The sequence below is a fragment of the Crocodylus porosus genome, unplaced genomic scaffold, assembly GCF_001723895.1.
Source record: "Crocodylus porosus isolate Cpor-Errol unplaced genomic scaffold, CroPor_comp1, whole genome shotgun sequence".
NCBI lineage: Eukaryota > Metazoa > Chordata > Crocodylia > Crocodylidae > Crocodylus > Crocodylus porosus.
The window spans coordinates 79,258,981-79,281,539 of record NW_017728947.1 but is presented as its reverse complement, the minus strand read 5'-3'; the positions used below and the strand labels follow the sequence as shown (position 1 = coordinate 79,281,539).

Genomic DNA, 22,559 nt, shown 5'->3' with positions numbered 1-22,559 from the left:
ATCTGATCTATGAAATCTATAAAGCTAAGGGAGTAAGCATGCACAAGTGAAACAGGGAGAATCTGCAGCTAAAGAAAAGGATTGGGAACCAGCGGTTTGAAATCTTTTCCCAGTTTTTCCAGGGACTGTCTTGCATAACAACTTCTTGAATTTTAGTTTTGCCTTATGTAACATGGGAAGCATGGAGTTTTGTGAGGATTCCTTAGTATTTGTGGTTCTTTGTATTTGAGATTCTACCATGGAAAGCACTGAAGAAGAGCAAATCACTCTTACCTACCACTGCTTAAGCTTGCTTTAGGTCTCACATATTTGTCTTATTCTCATCATACTTCTGTTTTGAAAAAGTTACAGTTCTTGCTATTCTAGTTCTTCTTTTCTTTCTTGTCCTTGTCTTTTCTATTCCCCCAAATGTCCTTGACTTTATCCTCCTTGACTTTATCCTCCTCCTTTCTGATCTCACGGTTCCTTTGAGTCACACCTCTCTCTTTCGTTTCATTGTGGAGCTTTTTATTGTCAAGAGCTCAACTTCACACTAGGACTTCCTCTCAACCCAAAGACTTTGGAACAAAGATGACAAGGTCTCTTTAGTGCAAAAGCCAGAAATAGGAGAGAGATTTAGCAAGCAAGTCTATAGCAGCAAAGAAACTAAAAAAAAAAAAAAAAGAGAGAGAGAGAGAGAGAGACGCCTATGATCAGGTAAGTGAACTTGTTTCTACATTTCCACTGCCCCAAAAAGTCTTATTATTACAGCCCCCCTCTATGTTAACTTACTCCCTCCTAAAAGTTGCTTTTCCTGATGCACCCATTTCTCGCTAGTCCATTTCTGTGGCATCTTAGCCTCAACAGGCTAACTTCGTGTTAGTAAGTAGAACTGAATCAAAGTGAATCTAAAAATGTCTAACTTCGTATAGTTGACATGCTGAAAGGACAAGAGTAAGATTGTGTCATAATTACCTTTGAATTTGGCCCTAGTTTAAAGACAGCTTTAGTGAGTTGCCAAGGGTACAAAGGCCGTCTACTTGTTCTTTCTGACTTTCCAGTTCCTAAAATCAGAAGCCAAGTGGGATAACTGAAATATAAGACTGTTAACCAGCCTTATTCAAAGCTCAACAGAAATTGGCTTGATTAATGTGGGAATAGTTGGCTCAGTTCTTACTGTATGCAAAATGAATCACTCAAATTGAGTTTCAGTCCTAAAGATGCTGAGCTTAGTGGCATGAAACCAAAGCTATTCATTTTTGGTTATCTTTCAATTAAGATTTGAGAATGAAGGTAAAGCATAGTACTGAGAAGGTGGAGGTGGCTGAGTTAGCCTTTTCAGCTTTTATGGCAGATATGAAATGATTCTCATGCCAGTGCACTGGCACATGAAAGTAAAACAAAATTTCAGTCTTTTGAAGTTACCAGTCAACTCCTGATCAACTCCTTTAGGTTAGTGGTCAAAGCTATATTGAATAGTAGAGAAGAACTGACACTGAACACTGATTTTATTTTTCTTAAACCAAAGATATGGTTCAATTTGTGGGAACAGCTCTAGAAAGAAGATCAATATTCAAATAATTTTTTTTTTCTTTCATGGTGACACACTGGATTCCTTTGGGAAAAGGCAGGATCTGATTTAGAAATTCCAGTGGGATCCAGTGGTAACCAGCACAAAGTGACAGACCCTTTTAATTAAGATTTTACATCAATCAAATGGAACAAATATATACATGTAACCCTGTCTACTCCCCATTCCAAGACTGTAGATCCTGTGCAGTGCTGAGTATGCTGATGGGGCTCAGTAAGTAACAAGGAATGATAATAATAAATCAAATGACAACAAATGGGGAAAAGAACAATTTTCAAGGAAAATCAGAAACCCCAAAGGAGAGGGATTTTTATATGATGGCTCAGAGGAATAAAACTAGAAGCAGTCGTAAGAAGCTATTTGTGGAATGCTCTCTTATCAGAAGACTAAAAGCCCCATTACTTGAATTTGGATTGGCTAAGCCCTGCAGAATATAGTGAAAGAATCTTGGCTTAACTGAGGGGGGAAATAAATGTGGTCTAACTGGCCTTTCCCATCTCTAATTGCTATAAATCTATGAATGTTGCCTCCCCCTGAAATTCTCTCTCCTTTTTTCAACAGGAGGAAATAGGATAGGAGGATTCAGAGACTGCTTAGTGACCTAGCCAGTCTTTCCAGAGAATGCTTCCTTCCATAAAGCGAAGTCCATGGATCGATGCAGAGGAAACAACCAAACATTATCAAATAACACGGCACCAAGAGAAGGGTGGCTTTGGAAGGAGGGAAGACTGTAGTTTCTATTTTCTTTTTTCTATTCTATTCTTTTCAATGATTTGTTCTTTTAAATGATTTTAAAAGATTTGTTCTTTTAAATGATTATAAATTCTTTTAAATGATTTGTGACCCAATGCTGCAATATACACAAACCTCTGCAGTTCTGAATTTTTTAACTGGATATAGTAGGTCTATTTTAGTGCTGCTGATTTATAAAATTATGCTTAACCATCAACAACGCCTTCTGCTATAATTTTACACAGCAAAAGCAAGAGGATTGCAGAACAATATCTACCACATGGGAATGTGGAAAGGAGATAAGGGCAGGGCTTTTCAAGCCAGCTCCATCCATGTTCTTAGACGAATCTGAGAAATTGCTATAAAAGTGCCAAGAATTAGTAATACTCCAGTATAGCCTTGGAGGTATAAAATGCTATGCAACCTGCAGGGAATAGTCTTGTATGTAGGGGGAATTTCACTGAGTAACACTGAGGTCCTGGAGGAAAAAATACCCTTCATTCTCCAGGGCAAATAATGTTTTTAAAGATTCCTACATTGCCCATCTCTATAGTAGTAAGAAACCACATAGAGAGAAACTTTGCAAAAGACAGAGAGAGAGCAAATCTATTAAAGTTGCTATATTCAAATGCTGTGAAGCATAATTATTTAATTCCTACAACAGCTCTGTAAGGTAAGACTTTTTTACCCTCACTTACGTATGAGGAAACTAAAGCAAGGAGTTTGCCCAAGGTCAGGAAGACTGTAATTTGCATAGGTGGCACCAGAAGCCAGAAGTTTCTAGTTCCCTTCATTGTTGGTAACTCCTCTCCTGCAGTCCCTCTACTTTCAGCTTAAACCATATTGCTGCATTTTAATTACTTGATATTCCCTTTTGCCTTCTGTGAGCAAAAGGAATGCAGGAACGCTGATGTGGGTGTCTGAGCTCCTTCTGTCACTGCATGTCAGCTGTGTCAACATGGGATTACAGCTGGTACTGTTCTTCCTGCAGGCAGTGAAGGCTGGAAAGCACAAAATTATTGATCAAGCTTCTGATCCCTCTGGCCAGCTGTTTGTTTGCTCATTCTCTCTTTTACAGTGCATGTACACATGTGGGGGTGAACAAAGAATAGCTTCTGATCATTCCCTTTGACAAGAAAAGTGAAACAGAAGTAACTGGACAGAAAAATGTAGCAATATTAACATCTAGTGGTTCAATGAGCTGTGCTGTGCTCCTATCTCACAGTGATCTATTTAGCCTGTTTCTCCACTGAGAAACATTTCTCCATTTTTCTCCAGCATCACATTACAATTGAGGCTACCCAGTTGCAAACATTATGAGGGGATTAAGCCAATAATAATTCATTTCAAACAAGAAGAAGGGAACTCTAGCCATCAGAATTCTTCTGATGACACCACATGTGTTCGGCTACCTGGGAGCTCTTACAATCACAGACCAATGGACAAGACATGACAGCAGTTCCTATTACAGAGAGATTTGGAAAAGCACATTTGTACTACATGATATGTGAGCCATGATGTTTCCCCATAAAACTCTTATGGAAACCAAGGAGTTAAGATATTCAGGTGAGTGGGGCAAATTCACTTCTGGTGGCCTGTAACTACTATGTTTGGGGAATAACATGAAGATAGCTTTTGGGGAAAAATATACTGGATACTGAAAAGAGAATGGGGAAAATGTGTCTCAGATTGCTTAGTACAGTACAGGTACTTTATGCCACTGTGTAAGTGGATTATGGCTCAGACTTTCCTTGCCATTGACAACAAAGAGCAGACAGCAGGAAGGAAGACAAAAGGAAGAGATGGAAAGAAGAATCACTGAGGTGTCTCTGTGCCTGTGCTGTCCCTTGGGTGCCATATTTGGCCCTGGGTTACCGGTGTAATTTAAATCAAGGTGGTCAATTATTTGGGCCCAGAGCCCACATAGGAAGTTTTGATGAGCTGTTATGGGCCAGGTCAGACACCTGAGCCCATGCAAAAACTTGCCAAAACTCCCTATGTGCGATCTGCGCTGGTCCGTATGGGGCAAAGCCCCTCTAATTCCTGCCTGGGGCAACCCACACGCTTCCATCTGCAACCACCAGCCCCATCCTGGCCAGCATGCACAGCTTATCCAGAGGTGGCTCCTTCTTCTGCTGCACCACTCCAAGCAGAGCAGGAATTTTTCTCTAGGCATCTTCTGCACCAGTGTATGGGGCTCTGGCTCCAGCTCCTGGCTGCCTTCTACCCACTCTGCCCGCCCACAGGCTCATGGTAGGTAGACAGAGGAAGTGGAAGGCAGCCAGGAGCTGGAGCTGGAACCCAGTGCATTGGGGCAGGAGCCACCTCGCTGCACATCCCCCTGACAGTCTGAAGCAGCACAGCACAGGTAGAAGCAGGAGGAGAAGCTGCTGCTGAAGGTGAGGGGAGCTGAGCAGCACCAAAAGGGCTGCATCTGCACCAGAAGCAGCCCCACCAGAAGCTGCACATGGTGGCTGGGGCCAGGGCAGGGGGCCAGTGGGCACAAGCACAGTGCTGGCTGCCCCGGGTTGGACTCAGTCCCATGCAGCATCATGGGCCGGATCCAGTCAATTGGTGGGTGCCCCCCTTGGGTCTGAGCTAATCAGCTGATGGGTCAGATCTGGTCCATGGGCTGTATTTTGCTCACCCCTGCTTTAGATCAACAGCGTAGAATAAAGCAATCCCAGGACGGGGATTTCAAAGGTTCCTATTCTTCTGAGCTATGCTGTATGCTCTTTGGCTACACCCCTGAGTTAAAGGAACTTCCTCTAAGGTAAAGACGAAATCCTGCTGCAAAATAACCTTATCTTGGGAGACTATGGTTATAAGAAAGGGCTCAGGTTATCCATAGGAGAAACTAAGATAGCAGAGAAAAGTTATACAATGTATTTTATACCCTGTAAACAATTTACTTTCTTTGGGCCAGGCAATTTATTATGACACATCAAGCACTAGCTTCTACCAAATATGGCTAGAACAGGAGCAAGATTGTTTCCATATTACCATGCCTTACTAGATTAACAAAAAATTAAATGGGGAAGCTGAAACACATTTTTTTGCTTGTGGGTATAGTAGGAATATTCATAATCACAATAGGTAGGATACAACTGCATATATAGAACATCAAACCTTATGCTTCAGGACACACATCAAGCTCCAATTGCTTGGGGATAGAGAGCCACTACCCAGAAAGGAATGTTAGTACATACATTTCTATTATGGTGGATATCATTTTATCATTTGCTGAAGCGTGTGTTAATGGCCACTGTCCTAGACAGGAAGCTGATTAGACAGATAAGCTGATAGGACTCTAGGGTCAGGAAGGAGACTGCCCCAGGGCCAGTTCTTCAGAACAATTGTGGACATTTTGGTCTGTTTGTTTCCATTTGAAACATCTGGTATTGGCTACAGAATCTGACAGGGTCAGAAAACAGCAGGATATGAGGCTAGTTGGTCTAATATTCCTATGTTCTTTTGTACTGCACTGGGAAGGCTTCTGCTCTGTGCATGTGCGTGTTTTTTGTGGCCATTGCAGAAACAATGGATTTTTACTAACTAAACCCTAACAGTACCTTCTCAACCATGCCATCACAATTGGAGGGATGAGCTTGTTTGCACTTAGTCTGATGTAAAGTCTTCCAAGATTTCATAAAACATAACAGTGGGGAAAAGGGAGAATTGTTGCCTTACTAATAGTGGGCATCACGTCACTAATGTGTCACATATTGTGTGTGCACTGAGAGTTCCCCCACTTGTATTCAGCTTAATCAACACAAGGGATCCAACGTCTGTTAAAAAAAAATGTTTACACTAGCAGCTCCTAGGGCAGAGTTTGTGTGAGCGTGTGTATGTGCCCATGTCTGAGAGGCTGCAGATGTATTAACAGCAAGTTGATGTGTTGTGTGCGTATGTTGGTGATCATGCCTATGTAAGTGCATGCACATTTCTTTGCGACTCTCCTGGACAATTAGCAATTAGAAGCAACTCAAAGGATGCCTATTACTTCCCCCCTCTCCTGCTCCCCAATCTCACAGTATCTCTCTTGTGGGATCCTGGTGGGGAATCAGGCCAGCACAGATGCTATTGGAAATGCTGTTTTGTATGTGCAATTGGACATATACTTCCTAACTTAAGCACCACCACCTCTTTGAACACTGCTGCTGCTGAGTAATGATGAGCTCTGTGTCTTGTTTGCTTGGCTTAAGTTCCCTCACAAATTAAAACGAACAACAACAAAAGCCTGCATACCCCTTTTGCTACTGCAAAGCTTACAGAAATTCTAGGACTTGATTTACCGCCATTCACATGTGCTGGTTTGGGGTATTTGGTGAAGGTAAGACTGTGATTCTCACAACAGACATATTGACCACAGCACATGATCAGATACTGGAGTAGCTCTAAGAGATGAAGCCTGGATGAGTAGAAGGGCATCAGTAGTAGTAGCATAACTATTTCTCTCTCCCTCATTCTCTTTTTGCCTTTCTCTCCCCAGACCCATGGTCATGCCAGTAGTAAAGACAGATGGCCCCTCTACTGCCTAAGTGAAACAGCAAAGCACAACCCTTATCTCTCATTTTTGTGGAACAGAAACTTCACGTTCACAAGTTAAATGGATTCTAAAAGCAATTTAATGATAGCATTTCCATCATATTTTCATCACTCCAGACTCTGGCAGTCTGTGCCTGTCTGTGTACTCCTGTGCTTGCTCACACCCCAGAGTGTTTTTGTCTGTTTTGGCAACATGTTAGTCGATGTCTCAGTATACCCATGTGTATGCTTATTCCTCAATGTGCTATATGGGAGCATGGTTGTGGGCACACATGCCATGTAGTCATGTCTGTATACTTTCTAGTCTTAAAAATATATTGTAAATTTTATGGCTCTGCAGTGACAAGCTACAAACAACTCTTAATTTCATCAACTTGTCATGCTTTAATCATCCCTTTTGGCATATATTTCAACATATGTTACAGTGCTGCCTTCAAAATATGCATCTCTAATGCTATTTTATTAACCCTGTCTTTTTATATGTTTTAGGCTCATTACAAGGTGCAGTAAATTCATCAAGGGCTTTTTACATGCTGTCTCTGATTCATACTGATAGGATGGATCTGAGGATTCACTGAACTCCCACAAATGAGTATGACATGAAAAATCAAATATAAAAAGCTAAATCAGGGATCAGATTCAACCAAAGTTGATTAGAATTCAGAGTTAAGATCATCTCTCTGTCCTTAACTTGCTCCCCACTTCTTTAGCTACCCCCTTCCCAACTAGAAAGGCCATCTTGGGATTTGGTTAGTACAATCCAGATAACCCTCCTGATCTTGCAAAAAGAGATGTGGGTTCCTTTAATGACTATCAATGGTTAAGTCCTGTCTTATGTCTAACTACATAGATAGTTTCTGCAGAAACAAGTTCCACAGAGAATTCCTAGGTTCAACACAAACTTAGAGGAAAGATCATCTTGTAATGAACTCTGCACATCACTTACTGCAGTTCTGGAGATCTCCTTGGAAATCTATCATCCAATTTCCAGGTAGATCCAACTTTACTGAGATCATGAGAACTAATGCAATAACAATGTATAGCATTGTGGTTCCAATATCAGATCTTATGGTAGGTGAGGAAAGGACAGAGTGGTTTGCGTTAAATCATCCAGTTATGTTAAGTGTAATACTATCAAAACCTATTTTCCTTTCCTCTGGTGAGACTATCAGAACACTTTAATACATTAAAGCTATAACTTCCTTGGGAGGCAATTATTATTCTGTCTATTTTATAGATAAGGAAACTGAAGCACATTCAAGATGACTTGCTCAAGGTCACAAAGTGAGTTAGTAGCACAGTAGGAAGCAGGATGTGAGAGTCCTGCTGAGGCAGTCCCTGCTGGTGATATGGACATAGAATTGTAACTAGAATAAGCCAGTGTATACAAAACAGCTGGCTGTCATCTTATAAGATCTCCTATTTGGGGGCAGACTGAGGGATAACATCTAAAAGCAGTAGCCATGACTACAGAGTTGTTGCAAACCCCCTCCCCACTACCCTCCATACCAAAGGATTCCTTGCTAAATCTTGGCTTTAGTAACTATAATAACTCCTGCATTACTGGATGAAATCCCTTCTCATAATAACATGTTCTTCTGTGTTTTGTGTAATTCCTTTACAAATAACCTTGAGTCATGTGCATGTCCTTTTAATATCTCAGGAGAGAATCTCACTTTCCTTCTCTCCTTTCCCCCTTCCCCCACACCAAAAAAAAATTATCTTTTGCTGTCTTCTGGGTGGTTATGTTTAATCTCAGGATTAGGCAGAAGCCCACAGTTTGCCTTGAACAGCTTATCAGCTTCCAAGAGACATTTACAGGGAGAGAAAGACCCTGGTTTTGATAGCAGTAATTGTATTTAGCTTGTAAGATACAAGGCTATTTATCTCGTGGCTGGGAAATCACAGAGGGAGAAAAAGAAAATGCTGGCTGATAAAAACTAAATGAAGCCAAAAAGAAAGAAGAAAATAAAAGATCCCCCCCTCTCCCCCTGGCTTTTCCCAAGGCCCTTGAGTGGTGGGCTGAGGTAAAGAATGGACTTTTTGTTCAATAAAGTTCATGCCACTTGAGGAAGAAAAAAGTGGAGATAGTAGTGTGGAGGGTAAAATGTGAATGTGTTGTAGGGTGAGAAAGGACATGTTTTAAAGCCAACCAGTTGATGTAGTGATTAGAACTCCATTGAGCTTGTGAGTTTGGTCCATAGAAATGTATATTCAAATTTTCAGAGGTGCCAAGTCCAAATTATTCTTAGTTGGAAGCAGTGAGGACTGCGGATACCCAGTACCCCTGAAAACAATGCCATCTGTATTTATTTTATAGACTTACAAGTATGTCTATCACCAGGTTCCATGTGTCAATGCATTGCTCATTTCAAAAAATAAAAAGCCTCTTCCATAGATATACAACATAGATTACTAAAAGGCAAACAGAACTTGATGGTCCTATTTTCCCATTCCAAAGGCTTTGCAATGTGTCTGAAATCTCACTTAACACGGGCTCTGTTGAGTCTATTTGAGCAAACATATTTCAGAAGCCAGAGCTGACCTTTTGGAATAGCAAGGGACAGTTAAACCCAAGAATGAACAGCAAGAATCATCCAGCAGATCATAGCCTCCACAATGCAAAGCATTGCAAGGATCCCCTCAGATATCTATATATCTGTATTTCTTAAGCACCTACAGGAGTTTTATCTAGGTGATACAGAAGTAAATGGATTCCAGGTGATTTGAGTTTTAATGGACTGTAACCAATTTTCCAAATGGCACCATGAAGGGAATAGCCAATCAGAAGAGAGAAATATTAGGACTCATAATGGCTCATCCTATTCAAGAGACAAGTATTTATATGAAGCTTTAGAATGATCTTTGATAGAAGTTAAAAAAAGCACTAGTACCTTAAAGGTTATGGAGCTGGGGACTCCACTAACCAGGAGTGACAAGATGGAACCGTCTGTAGAATCAAAAGTTCAGGGCAAGTCTAATAAAACCAACATTGACTATTTTCTTGCTTCAGCCACTAAGAGATGTCTATCAAATCAATATGCGACTGCAACTGCACCTCAACCAACTTTTCAGGTACCTTTCTCTAGAATGGGAGATTACAAAACAAGAGGGGTTTGATAAAAATACTAATATCAAGAGATTGTTTCTTGAGCCAGGGTCTCACCATCTCCTGTTCAAGGGAATCCTTCTGAAACATACCTGTTATCTATCAAGGGCAATGGATGATCTCGTAGGCAATGGGACACAGCTCATCCATGAGCAAAGCATGATAGAGCGCAACCACCTTCTTTCATATGCTCTACTCATCTCTGATCTATATCTTCACTTCCGCAAACTAGATGGAAAATTCTTTGTAGGAAAAGAGACTTGATTCACTATCTCAGTTTAGGGAAGTAGGATACACTGAACTGCCTAATGCTCTGATCAGTCCCTAATGCCTAACACACATGGTATGACACTGATAATGTTTCCATGTTGTGATCTGAAAGGAGTTATTGCTAGTAGATATCTCCCCCCTTTCCTTGAAGTTCTACCAATTATAAAATCACCTGTAATACATGGAGAAGTGCAAAGAGGATACCTACTCACCAATGCTTGGTAAAGAGTAGCTCCTTATTTATGTTTAGGAAAGAGTTCTTGTTGATTCCCCCTTGCCCATGTTAACATCTCTTGGATTCAAACAATGCCCCCAAAATTTAAAATAAAGCTCAGTCAAGACTGCTAATTAGACCAAGCACAAAAACCAAACCTTGCAACCCTTACAAATTTTGGATGCTTTCCAACTAACAAAATTACACAGTTGATTTCAGAGTAAATTTAGAGCTTGGTGCAAATATGAACTGCTTCCATACTGCCTATCCTCCAAAAGGAACAGGAATGATGTCCATGCCATAGAAAAACAGATTTGGGGCCAGCTAGACTACATACTGGGTGGACACTATCTAGCACAAAAGACTGGCACCAAAGCAACATCAGAACAAAGCTGCCTGGGGAGCAAGAACCTTCATGAGAATTACAGTGTTGTGTGTGAGCATTAGGGGGATGGGACAAAATCGTCTCAGCCTGCCCAAAGCAGTGTCAACTCACCTAGTCAATGCCAGCTGAGATTTTGGGGCATCAGTAGACAAAGAATGGCTCTGACCCAACAGGGGTGCTTCACCAGGAATATTCCTCTTCCCTCCAATTCCTTGGATCATTTCATGGAGGAATTTGGAGTTCAGTTTTCCTAGCATTTGGGTGTGCACATGTGTATATACATGCATGCCTATGTGTGAGTATGCATATGTGTACATACACGTGTGTTTGTGAGTGAGTGTACAGCTGCATATGTGGTACATGAGAGAGCACAGGAGTGACACAGAGGAAAAAAATCTCATTCTCTTATCTAAAGCCAACAGCATTACAAATTACTGCTGTTTGGGAGACTGTGTGGACTCCTGATGGGAGGCAGAGAGAATAAGCACTCATAAAAGTGATAACAGAAAGAAAGTGGGGCAGGTTTTTTTATCTTTTCTTGAATAGAAAAAATAGCTGGTGAGGATCTTGTACAATTCTTCATCAGTTCTCATTTTGAAAATTTCCCCTTAAAAACCCAGGGGAATGTTCTCTTATTCACTGAGAACCACCTTAGAAAGGGCTTCTTTCACCCCTTGTCCTTCAATTCAATCCCCTTTGAAATATGACTCCAATCAAACTTGAATTTGGTGCCACTGACACTCTTTTACTTTGCAGCTCTTGTTCACCTAGGTTTCCTTTCTTGCTGTACTAAAAGAAATGCAGGCGGTGCACGGATGAATGAACAGGTAGATGAGGCTTGTTTTAATGTATATTCCAGATCTGGCAAAACCCCAAGTCTTTTTTTGCAAGCAAAGATAGCAAGAGAGAAAGAAAACCTCCTGGCTAGGAATTAATGAAAACCTAGGGCCTGAGGTATCCCAGTTCTATGTCAAGACAGGAGATTTGTTTTTAACCCTTCTGAGAATTGCTGGCTCCTTTCCTTACACTGGGATTCATAATTTAAGTCTTTTTGATCCTACTGCAAAGTGCTTCAAATATGATGGGTTTTACTTTAATCTGATATAAAAGCATGACAGAAACTTCTCCTACTTGCACCAGCTCTCATACCTTACCCAGCAGAGGCACTGTACGTGGTCCACAATGACTCTTACTAACCCACAAAAAAGTAAAATTTACTTTTAGAGAAATCTGTTAGTAACAATAAAACTAGTGCCCCGCAACCCTAATCCACCACTGAGGGGATGCACCAAAGGATACCTCCACAAAGGTGCTGTTGCCTCAGAAAACAGTAGGGATGTAGTCCTGGATAATACCATTCTGGGGAACAATATAACCTTGCCGCTGAAAGGGGTACCCCAAAGCTGAGGCACAGGTAATAACCCATCTTCATGATCCAAGCATCAGGTAGCTGGTTAACAATGCCATGCCTGAAGATTCATACAGGTGCATCTACATATTCAATCAGAGCACATCTGAATAAACTCCAGTGCAGTTCACACTATTGTTTATTGATCCTGGGTGCAGTGTTTACACATGCGCCCAGGACTGCAGCATGTTGAGCCAGCGTGGTGCAGCCCTGGCTGGCAGGGGTTCTGTGAGGGCAGTCTGCCAGTCCGGAGCTGCTCCACCCTGGCTCAACATACTGCCAAAGGGTTGGCTGACGCATGTGCCCCAGCCAGCCCTTGTCACTGTCTACATTTGTTGCAGCACACTAAATAACTCTCTCATAGGATAGTACTTGTGTAGGGCTGTACTATCCTTCAGAAGAGTTAATTAGTTCACTGCAGCCTAATAGTGCTGTATGTGTAGATGGTGACACTTTACTGCAGAACTAATTAGACATTTCCTCAGTAAAGTACCCATCTAGATGCACCCACATTAGACATATATCATGTGGGCCAGAGGGAGAGGAATTCAAATGTTATACATTATAAATAACCAATGGTTTTAGCTGAAATGCACCTTGAGAAGTAGAGGGACAATAACACACCCAAGTTACACATGCATTAATAATTTCTTGTTTTTCAGGAACTTTATCTTAGAACTGTCTGTTATATTATTTTCCATAGCATTACTGACCAGTAAATGAGATCCAATAGAACTTTTGCATCAGAACCAGGAAAAAAAAAACACTGAGAAATTATCTCTAATGATCAGGATTATTTCAATTTCTCAAGGCTCAGCCAACATTAGCCTTGCATTAATTCCCTCCTTTGAAAATTACCTCACCCTTCTCCTTCCCAGAATAAGTAAACCTCAAGCAGAAAATGACTGAGATGTAATTGGATGTCATGTAAAAATATTCCAAATGCCTAAATTGTAGGTATTTTATTTTCTATACTTTGTCCCCATATTTTTGCCATTTTATATGTAGTAGCAAAAATATATATAACTTTGGAGTACTCCAGTCCCAATGGACCACTTTCATTTAATTCCATCTTGATTGAAGGTTGTGTTCCACAAAAAGCCAATACTTCTTTCTCTTTGCTCTTTTAATGACCAGTCGTCTACACTTACACAATTTAAAGTTCAAATAAATTATTAGTCTGATGTATAACCCACAAAAGCCCATAAAACTCAGGGAGGAAAACTGAAATGCTGATCTCAGTTCATCCCCCTGTGCCTATACGCTGCATCATATACGGTAACACACAAGATACTCTGCTCTTTGGCCAAATTTGCAATCCATTAGTCACAATGCCTCACAGCAAATTAAGGACAGAATGCGTAAAGATAATGCAGCACATACAGATACTGCAAATTCAATGCTTTCTCAACATTCATGAGTATACATGGCACATCCAATCTTCCCACATATTACTCTACTCTGGCATTAATAAACTAATGCAGCCAGAGTGAACTAGATTCCTTTCCCATATTTCAACCCAACATCTCTTGAAGAGGGCCCTATCTGCACTCCACTCCACTATCTCCACTGAAATATGGTCACTAATTTAATATTCCTGAAGATTCAAGCTGTTGAGATTGGCAGAGATAGGACCACATCATGAAACATGGACCCAGCGCTGACTCTCCTGAACATTTTGGTTAAGGCTTATGTCAACAACCACTAAAAGCAATGCTAATGTGTGCTCTATCTGTAGTATGTAGTACTAGCAACCAAAACTCAATTCTGGGGTTTAAAAATCAAGACTGTTATTGCCCACTAAAAGCACTGAAACTTGCAAATTTCTATTCAACCTTTTTTTAAAATATATTTATTTAGATAGCCTACAAATACCCAGGAGATGGTGTCCCTGCATGCACAGAGAAACCTTACTGAAATACAAAGAAACATCTTATTTTGGGGAACAATTCTGTGCACCCAATATGAGCTAAGAGCATGCAGCTAATGCTGATTTTATGAAGCCTTGAATTTCCCAATGGAAACACAGCAGATCTTTAACTAAGACAGCAGCAGAAGATGTAGTTATAATATTTCCCAAGCAAGATTTATTATCCCTTTTAGAAAAATCAGCAACTCCAAAGCGGAGAACAGAATATTTTGTTATTTTGCCTTAGGGGACTAACTACAGTAACTAACATAAAAAGGAATTTTATTCAGAGGGTTGTTACAGGCTGTAATTGGCTGTAACTGGCCCAGAGGTAGATGATGTGGAAATAACTAGTGGAGGCCACAGAAAAGAGGGATTGATTCTGGACATTCTCTGGCCATCCCACCCTTCCTAGCCAGTGAATAAGTAAGGTCAACTCAATTCACTGTATCTAGCATTGTTTTCTGCATAACCAAAGCTTCTGAAGAATATGCCCTTTGAACAGAAAGCATCAACAGACCTTATGTCATGTTGAGCATGATGGAGCTGGCACACATTAATGTAAGGAACTTTGCACAGATATGAAGCCTCCGAGTTCACTTTCTGAGCAAAAAGTAGAAATGAAATGGCGCTCTCAGAGTGACTTACTGGTGTCTAGGGAAAAACAATGAGGCACAATGTATTCTGGATATATCTCCTGAGTGACACACTTTGAAGCTAAGTGGCTTGTGGGAGACTCTTACTCTACCGGCAAATTGCCTTCAGCTGATCAGAAAATTTATCCTTTCTTTCACCCCAAGTGTGTGATGTGTAACTTGAAAGAGAAACACCAGAGGTTGCTTGGATTTAATAAAGGTTGGCAGCTGCTGAGAAGACCATGGCTTGACCCTGGCACCAAAAAGTAACATGAAGACTGTGAATGTCTCTGGAATAACTCCCTGTTCTTCTGCTTTTTTCATCAATGCATGTAACAGAGCCTTTTCTTACTTATAAGATTTAGTGTGAGAACCACATAAAGGTAGCCTGTTTTTGATTTTCTGGTGACTCTGGCCTTGAACAGCAGTGACAGAAAAGGGTGTCTGGGTTGTGATTCCTCATTATTCATGTACCACATATGGGTAGTTGTCCTCTGTGCCTGCCCATTCATTAACTGTCATATATAGGTCCCTCTTACCCTATATCACCCTTGGATTATAGTTTTGGGTGAAAACTACATTAAATAAGTTCACATGGTGTGTAATCATAAGCCAACCAAAACTGGCTCATTTCAGCTGTTTTTTGTGTCAACTCTTGGTTTAATAGGGCCAGCATATGAAGAGTGAAATCAGGAAGTGAAAACTTAGGGAAAGGGGGTGGAGGAGAAGAGGAGGTCTACCCAAGTATTTGTTCACTGAAAGTACTCTGTTCCTCATTCCTTATGTCCTTATCTACACAGGCAACAATAAGCATGAAGATAAGGTAAACCACCATTCTTCTTTCCATGTTCTCTGTTGTATATTCTCTTTAATTAGGAAACACCACAAGTAGCAAATCAAAGTTTCTTATCAAATCCACTGTGATCTTCTGGATTGTCAAGACATGCCCGGTGACCTCTTATTTTGCAGGATCATTTGTATATTACCATGCAGCAGATCACTCCCTACACAGGAGGCACTGGATCTGAGAGCTTGTTTTCCAGCTTAGCAAACACATGGAACCAGGCTGATAAATTCAGCTTCCTTTACATTGGATCAGGCTCAACCCAAGTCTTTTTTCCTGGAGATAAAGTGCTGAATGTTCAAATAGTGCCCAGTGTTTTATGATTTAGTTGCTGTAACACTTATTTTAAGGTTTGGATAGACAAAAAAAGAGAGAGAAAGCAAGAATTCTTGGTCAAATATATACCTGTTGGGTAGTGCTCATTCACTGGCCAGCTGTCCACCTGAAGTGTAGCATTGCCACCATTCCTAGTGAAGCGTACCACATGATATTTGCCATCATTCACAGGGGTGCTATCCTCTTTGATAGAAATATCCACGGTGCCAATATTGAAGACAACACCAATCTTGCCTTGCTCCTGTAATTAAAAGAAAACCAGAAACAACAATTTATAAGTTATCACTTCTTAGGAGACTATCCTACATATATATATTTCTAAACAATTAGAACATGGATAAAGTACCAGTAGATGGCACTCAAGAATATGTAGTAGCATCATTCTGGGGTTTTATAGGACCAATACAACTTGTGGTTGTGCAATGCAAATATCTTCATCTGAGCCACTCTTTAATATCAGCTCGTAATACCATCAACCTAAGGATCATGATTTATGTCTTCCTTCAAAATGGCTCCAGGGACAATCGAGAAGTGAGGGTAGAAAACCAAGGAGAAGTATGAATGGTTATTTGGGAAACAACCCCACTGACTGGAATGAGTTGCTTAATCACTACTGAAACATAGCCATGACACTGGACCAATGATACAGAACAGATTTATTTGAAAAAAGTCAAAAAGGAGAATTTTAGGGACCAAAAGTATAAGTATCCAAACTGGAATTTGGCCAATGCACTGAAGCTAATCCTCCTAGACTCCTGAAATGCTATGGGAATGGAGGAAATGGATTTGCTGGGGCAGAAACTTATAAATAAAATATGGGGACTTCCATAGGTTCCCATCTGGCCCATGTTACCAGTTCCCACAGGAATTTCAGTACAACTGCTAAGTATTCACATTATAAAATGATCAGCAGTAGAACTGTCACTGGTCAGTCTTTTCAGTGGCTGACTCAGAAGCAGTACTCCAGGTTAAAATGACCATAGAAAGTAGTCCCCCCTTCTACACCATGAGAGGGCTTATCCAAAACAAGTCTCAGGCACACTGATGGGTGGAGTTGGCTCTATTGCTGACTGTACCAGAGTTGTTGCTTGGACAAACAGAGTGTTTCAGTTTTCAGGGCTGCCTACAGCTATTGCTGAGCCTCTTTCTTTGATGCTGCTGAGCTCTTTTGTCTCAGACCCTTTTGCACAGTCCTCCATGACTCTGCCTGCACCTGAAATCTTCCACAGCCCCTGTGCCCAATTTCCCCTCCGATCCAGCATCATCCACAATGGTTTTCCCCGATTCCCTTCAAACATATAGCACCCCACAAAACTCTGTCTTTCCCCCACAAATTGTATCTCTCATAGACTCCTTTACGTAAGTTCTCCAAAATTATGACAATGCAGCACCAGTCAATATGATGGCGAGGCAGAACAGAACAAAAAACAAAACAAACAAACAAAATCCACAAATCTCTCTGGAGCTGAAGTCAATCATTATGGAAACTGGCAACCTTTAGTACTGTGACAAGTTAAGTGTCCTGATTTTATCCCTCCCTCCTTATAATAGTAAAGTATAGATCTTAAAGGAATGATCTCAACACGTACAACCTGGTTTTACCTCCCATGAGAATTTCTTCTATCTCCTTCCCCCAAAATACTAGATAGATAAACTGCTACTCCCTTAAGACAGAAACGGATGCAGACACAGACATGCACACCCACATGTACATGCATACATCAAAGGCTCATTTGGGGATAATCAGCCTATCCCTCCTTGCCCAGAAAAATACTTGGAAGCTTTTATTATACTGTCAGAAGCCAGGGGAGGATGGCACTTCTGAGACCAACTGGGTCAGAGAGGCATAAGATAAAGTAGGCTGAGGCCTATGAAATCAGATGCTACTTCAAGCTGCAAGCAGGTAAGCTAAGGAAATATGGGTTGGCTGAATGGACTGTAAGGTGGATAGAAAGCTGCCTGGATCGTCGTGTCAGTGGGTAGTAATTAATGGTCGAGGTCTAATTGGCAGCTGGTTTCAAGTGGAGTGCCCCAGGGGTTGGTCTTCGATCTGGTATGGTTCAATATCTTCATCAACAGCCTGGAAGATGGTATGTAGTGCTCTTAGCAAGTTTGCAGATGACACCAAGCTGCGGGGAGTAGTAGATATGCTGGAGGGTAGGCTAGGATTCAGAGAGACCTCAACAAATTGGAGGATTGGACCAAAAGAAATCTTATGAGGTTAAAAAAGGACAAGTGCAAAGTCCTGCACATAGGAAGAAAAAATCCCATGCACCTCTATGGGCTTGGGGCCAACTGACTAAGCAGCAGCTCTGCAGAAAAGGACCTGGGGGTTACAGTAGACAGTAAACTGGATATAAGTCAACAGTGCACCCATGTAAAGAAAGCTAACAGCATACTGGGCTGCATTAGTAGGAGCATTGCCAGCAAATTAAGGGAAGTAATTATTCCCCTCTATTCTGCACTGTTGAGGCCATGTCCAGTTTTAGCCCTCCCCCCACCCCAGTACAGAAAGGATGTGGACAAGTTGGAGAGAATCCAGAGGAAGGCAACAAAAATGATTAGGGGGCTGGGGCACATGACTTATGACAGGCTGAGGGAAACGGGCAAAAGAGAAGATGTGAGATTTGATGGCAGCCTTTAACTACCTGAAGGGGGGTTCCAAAGAGGATGGAGCTGGACTGTTTTCAGTGGTGGCAGATGACAGAACAAGGAGCAATGGTTTCATGTTGCAGGAAAGGAAATTTAGGTTGGATATTAGGAAAAACTTTCTCACTAGGTAGTGAAGCACTGGAACAGGTTACCTAGAGAGGTTGTGGAATCTCCAGCATTGGAGGTTTTTAAGGCCTAGCTCAATAAAGTCTTGGCTGGAATGATCTAGTTGGGGATGGTCATACTTTGACCAGAGTTGGACTAGATGACCTGAGGTCTCTTCCAACCTTAATTTTCTATGATTCAATACAGCATCTGATGAAGCAGACGATCACTGATGAAAACTTATGACTCTATAAATGGGTTAGTCTCTAAGGTGCTAGCCTGCCCTGCCTTCTGCCTGTCTTCAGATTAATATGGCTAACTACTTTTCTCTCTTTATTATATTGAGTGGGGACATCTTTGCTGTTCAGTCTATTGAAATTCTTAGTGCTGGTCACAGAGGGCACCTTCTTTATGTACAGGACCGTTTATTCACCAGTAAAAGACTGACCAATAAAGTGCTGAAAGATCATTTACTTGCCGTTTTCTCTGGTAATCAGACCCTGTTTGAAGAGAGATAACCACATTCAGAGACTAGATAATCAATGCTTGCTGTCTGATTCCATCTGAACGCTTTCGCAGAACACTGCTTATAGAATCTTATCCCTTTTAGAGAGGATCTCACAGTTAACCTTTTATATTTTTCCACTATCCTCAAGGAATAAACCTTCTTTCATTGCAGAAAGGTTGGTGATAGTTCCAACAGAACACACCCGAGAGCAGGCACAAGAGGTCACTTTAAAATGAGGTCAGGTGCTATCCCTTCCCCCATCCAAAGGAAATACAGCCCTCCTCAAAGTGTTCTGATTCTTCAGTGTCTGGTCCTCACTGTGACTCAGAAGTCTAGAAGTGTATAAAAATAATAATGGGCCAGATCAATTGGTCTTTATGCAAGCAAAGCTCTCATTACCTCTTTAAGGAGAGCTTTGCTTGAGTAAGCTTTGTGTAAACACTGAAGACCAGAGGTTGAAACCCATACATCAATACTTTAATATTCCAATTAGAATTAGCAGTGCTAATCCTAGTAGCAGGGTTAGATACTACTCCATAAGAACTCTAAGTACTGACGTAATATTCCAGCCTATTATTTCTAAAGTTAGTACTTTGTGCCTACACGGCAACTGTTATCCATAATATTAAAGCACTTTACAAAAATGAACTACTATACTGTAGATAAAAAAGTCTCAGGTCTAGAGACATAAATAAGTAACACAGGGTGCATCTACATGTGCATTAATGTGTTTTTTCTAATGCACTTTAAATGTAGTACCTCCAATGCAAGTTGCCCTAATGCGCAGTTGCCCTAATGCACAGTAGTGAAAGTGTGTGTTTTTTTTAGTGATGCTTAATGCACAGTAGCCTATTTACAGTGCACTAGAGTATTTGCACAGTTTTTTACACAACACTTTAATGCACAGTAAAATAGGCTACTGCACATTAAAGCACATGTGTAGATGTGCTCATAAAGAACAAGACCATGAGTAAACCTCAGCCTTTCCCTCCCATTCTAATGCATATTGTTCTACATTACTGTGCCTCATTATAACGTACAAGAAAATCAGAGGCTCTCCCAAAGGCCACGTGCTAGGGTGGAGAGTAGAACCCTGAGCTTCAGATACTAAAGCTGAGCCTTGAAGAAAATTATCCTTCCTCTTGCCTTTGAAAGACAGCCTCTACTGCTAAAATAAACACCCAGCTCTTGATGGGCTCAGCCTCCTTCATTCCTTTCCCTATACATTAAGTTATTAGATTTTCTTTCACAAGTTACAAAGCAGTGAGCTGAAATAGGCTGGCAAAGCTCTGACAGCCAAGGGATGATTTACCTCGCTGCCAATATTTCTAACATTTGTTTTGTATTGAACAAAACAAAACAAAACAAAACAAAAGCTGAATCCACGGCAGCCCAGAGCATACAAGGCACACACTCTCAGAGGGCCCAGAAGCATTTTTAATAGGCAGCCTACATCTTCTTTCCTTCATATCAGTATTCACCTAGATACCCCAGCCACCTCCGCATGTCAAGGTGAGCTTCCATTCATTGATTTACCTCTATTATTTTCTTTGAAAACTTTGAGTGACATCAAGTGCTGGCAACTAAGAACAACAATTTTATTTAGAAATAACTCAGAGTCCCATCTGCATTTCTTTATTTTTTTTGCCTGATGGCATTCTATCAAGTGCCCTGGCCTTTCCTTGTTCATTGCCCACTTTCCCATCCTTCCCCCCCCCAAAAAAAAAACAAAACAACCCAACTTCTGTCATGAGAACTACAAGAAATCAGGTATGAAGAAAGAAAAGCAGATAAATTATATGTATATCAGTAAATTATATGTGGTTCAGAAATGAAAAGCAGGTAAATTATATACAGAAAAGAAAGCAAATGATACTATGAAAATATACTAGCCATCACTCTGAACACTCTGCTTGTACCCTTTCCCCCAAACCCTCAAAATTCTGTACAACAGTGTTTTTTGGACAGATGTACAGCGAGAGACCAAGATGTTTTGGTAACCACCAAGTGTAATGGTGGCATGGTTAGGGTATAGCACTGGAAGATAGGGGACTGGGAGCAATTACCCCTTCCAACATGTTGGGGGGCTTTCAGCAATTCATTGAATAACATTTTCTAATCCTTTGAAATGGAAATGATGGTCACCAGCTTTCTGAGCTCTAAGAATGGTAAACACAGTATTGGTGCTGGTTCCTATCATAACACTTGCAATGTCTTAGCAGTCCAAAAAGCAAATGTATTACAAAGAGGAAATGAGAATTAACTAGGAAGAGAAAGGATTTCTTAGGAACTGAAAGTAATATTCTCTCTTCATCTTTAGGGCAAGGAGTGGAATGAAAGATAGAAGAACCTACAAGGCAAAGGGAGAGCAGTGTTGTTCAAAGGCAGCACAGTGCAATGGGGTTAGTGAGTAGCACAGAAGCTCCGAAGTTCCCTGGATCCATTGAATTCATTTCCGGGATGAAAGCTCTGAGGGACCCCACGACTCTATCAGTGCACAGGGTTACAATCCCTTGCTTACTCTAAACTTTCTTTTCATTAAGGGGCTCTGCAATGTGAGGGTTCAGTTTGCAAGCTCAAGTTTCCTGAAACCCCTTTACTCCCTCAAACTCCTTCTGTCTGAGGGGGGAAATATAAAGGAAATGCTGGGAAGTGAGCCCCAGAGCATTTCCATTACTCTGAAATTTTCCTACAGGAGCTCTCTGTTTGTATGTAAGCACTTTGTGTAGCATATGTTGCTATTTAGTATTTATACAACGGGCCTTGTACTGAACCTCCAGATTCCTAAGGCATCTGCCTATCTCTGTGGGATGGAGGTTGGAATTGGGGTGGCAGTAATTCTTTCAGGCAAACCAGCTGGAGCATATTAGAGAAGTGGTACACATGGACTGGCTCTTTGGGGACTTACCTTTGGGTTCTTACTTCCCTATTTTCCTCAACCTAAAATTAAAACATAACACACAAAGATCAGCCATATACTGTCAGTGATTTTTGTGTGTAATAAGTGCTTGAGCTTGGCCTTGAGTATCAAGACAGAGAGAGCACCCCAGATAAAGGGGAAAATGTCATCCCTTGCTACATCAGCATAAATTTATAGTAACTTCATTAAAGCTTGTTGGTGCAATGGCAGCAGAATTTGTCCTGCTACTTGTTCTTTGTTTTCCTTTATAAAACAGAAGGGGGTAGGGAATAAAAAGTGTAACACAAGAGTCAACCAGAATCCAAGGATAATAGTTTCACCCTCACACTCATGTATCATTTTGCCTCATCTATGAAAATAGTTGCAACCGTGTAGCTTCTCTCCTCCCTCCCTCTTTGCATGGTTCCCGCATGA

The 22,559-nt window shown here is 41.0% G+C and overlaps 1 protein-coding gene and 1 long non-coding RNA gene across 10 annotated transcripts in view; one reads left to right on the top strand and one right to left on the bottom strand.

Annotated features, from left to right (window-relative positions):
* NRXN3 (neurexin 3) overlaps nucleotides 1-22,559 on the bottom strand; it is a 1,400,777-nt gene that overhangs the window by 166,445 nt on the left and 1,211,773 nt on the right. For all 9 annotated transcript variants that reach the window (XM_019552167.1, XM_019552163.1, XM_019552159.1 and 6 more), the window contains one exon: nucleotides 16,030-16,201. In XM_019552167.1, coding sequence (XP_019407712.1) covers nucleotides 16,030-16,201 — 172 coding nt within the window. The remainder of the gene's footprint in view (nucleotides 1-16,029; nucleotides 16,202-22,559) is intronic.
* The window catches only part of LOC109321471, a 29,981-nt gene continuing 7,579 nt past the window's right edge, over nucleotides 158-22,559 (top strand). The window contains exons 1-2 of the long non-coding RNA XR_002104064.1: nucleotides 158-696; nucleotides 7,701-7,841. This is a non-coding gene — a long non-coding RNA (uncharacterized LOC109321471). The remainder of the gene's footprint in view (nucleotides 697-7,700; nucleotides 7,842-22,559) is intronic.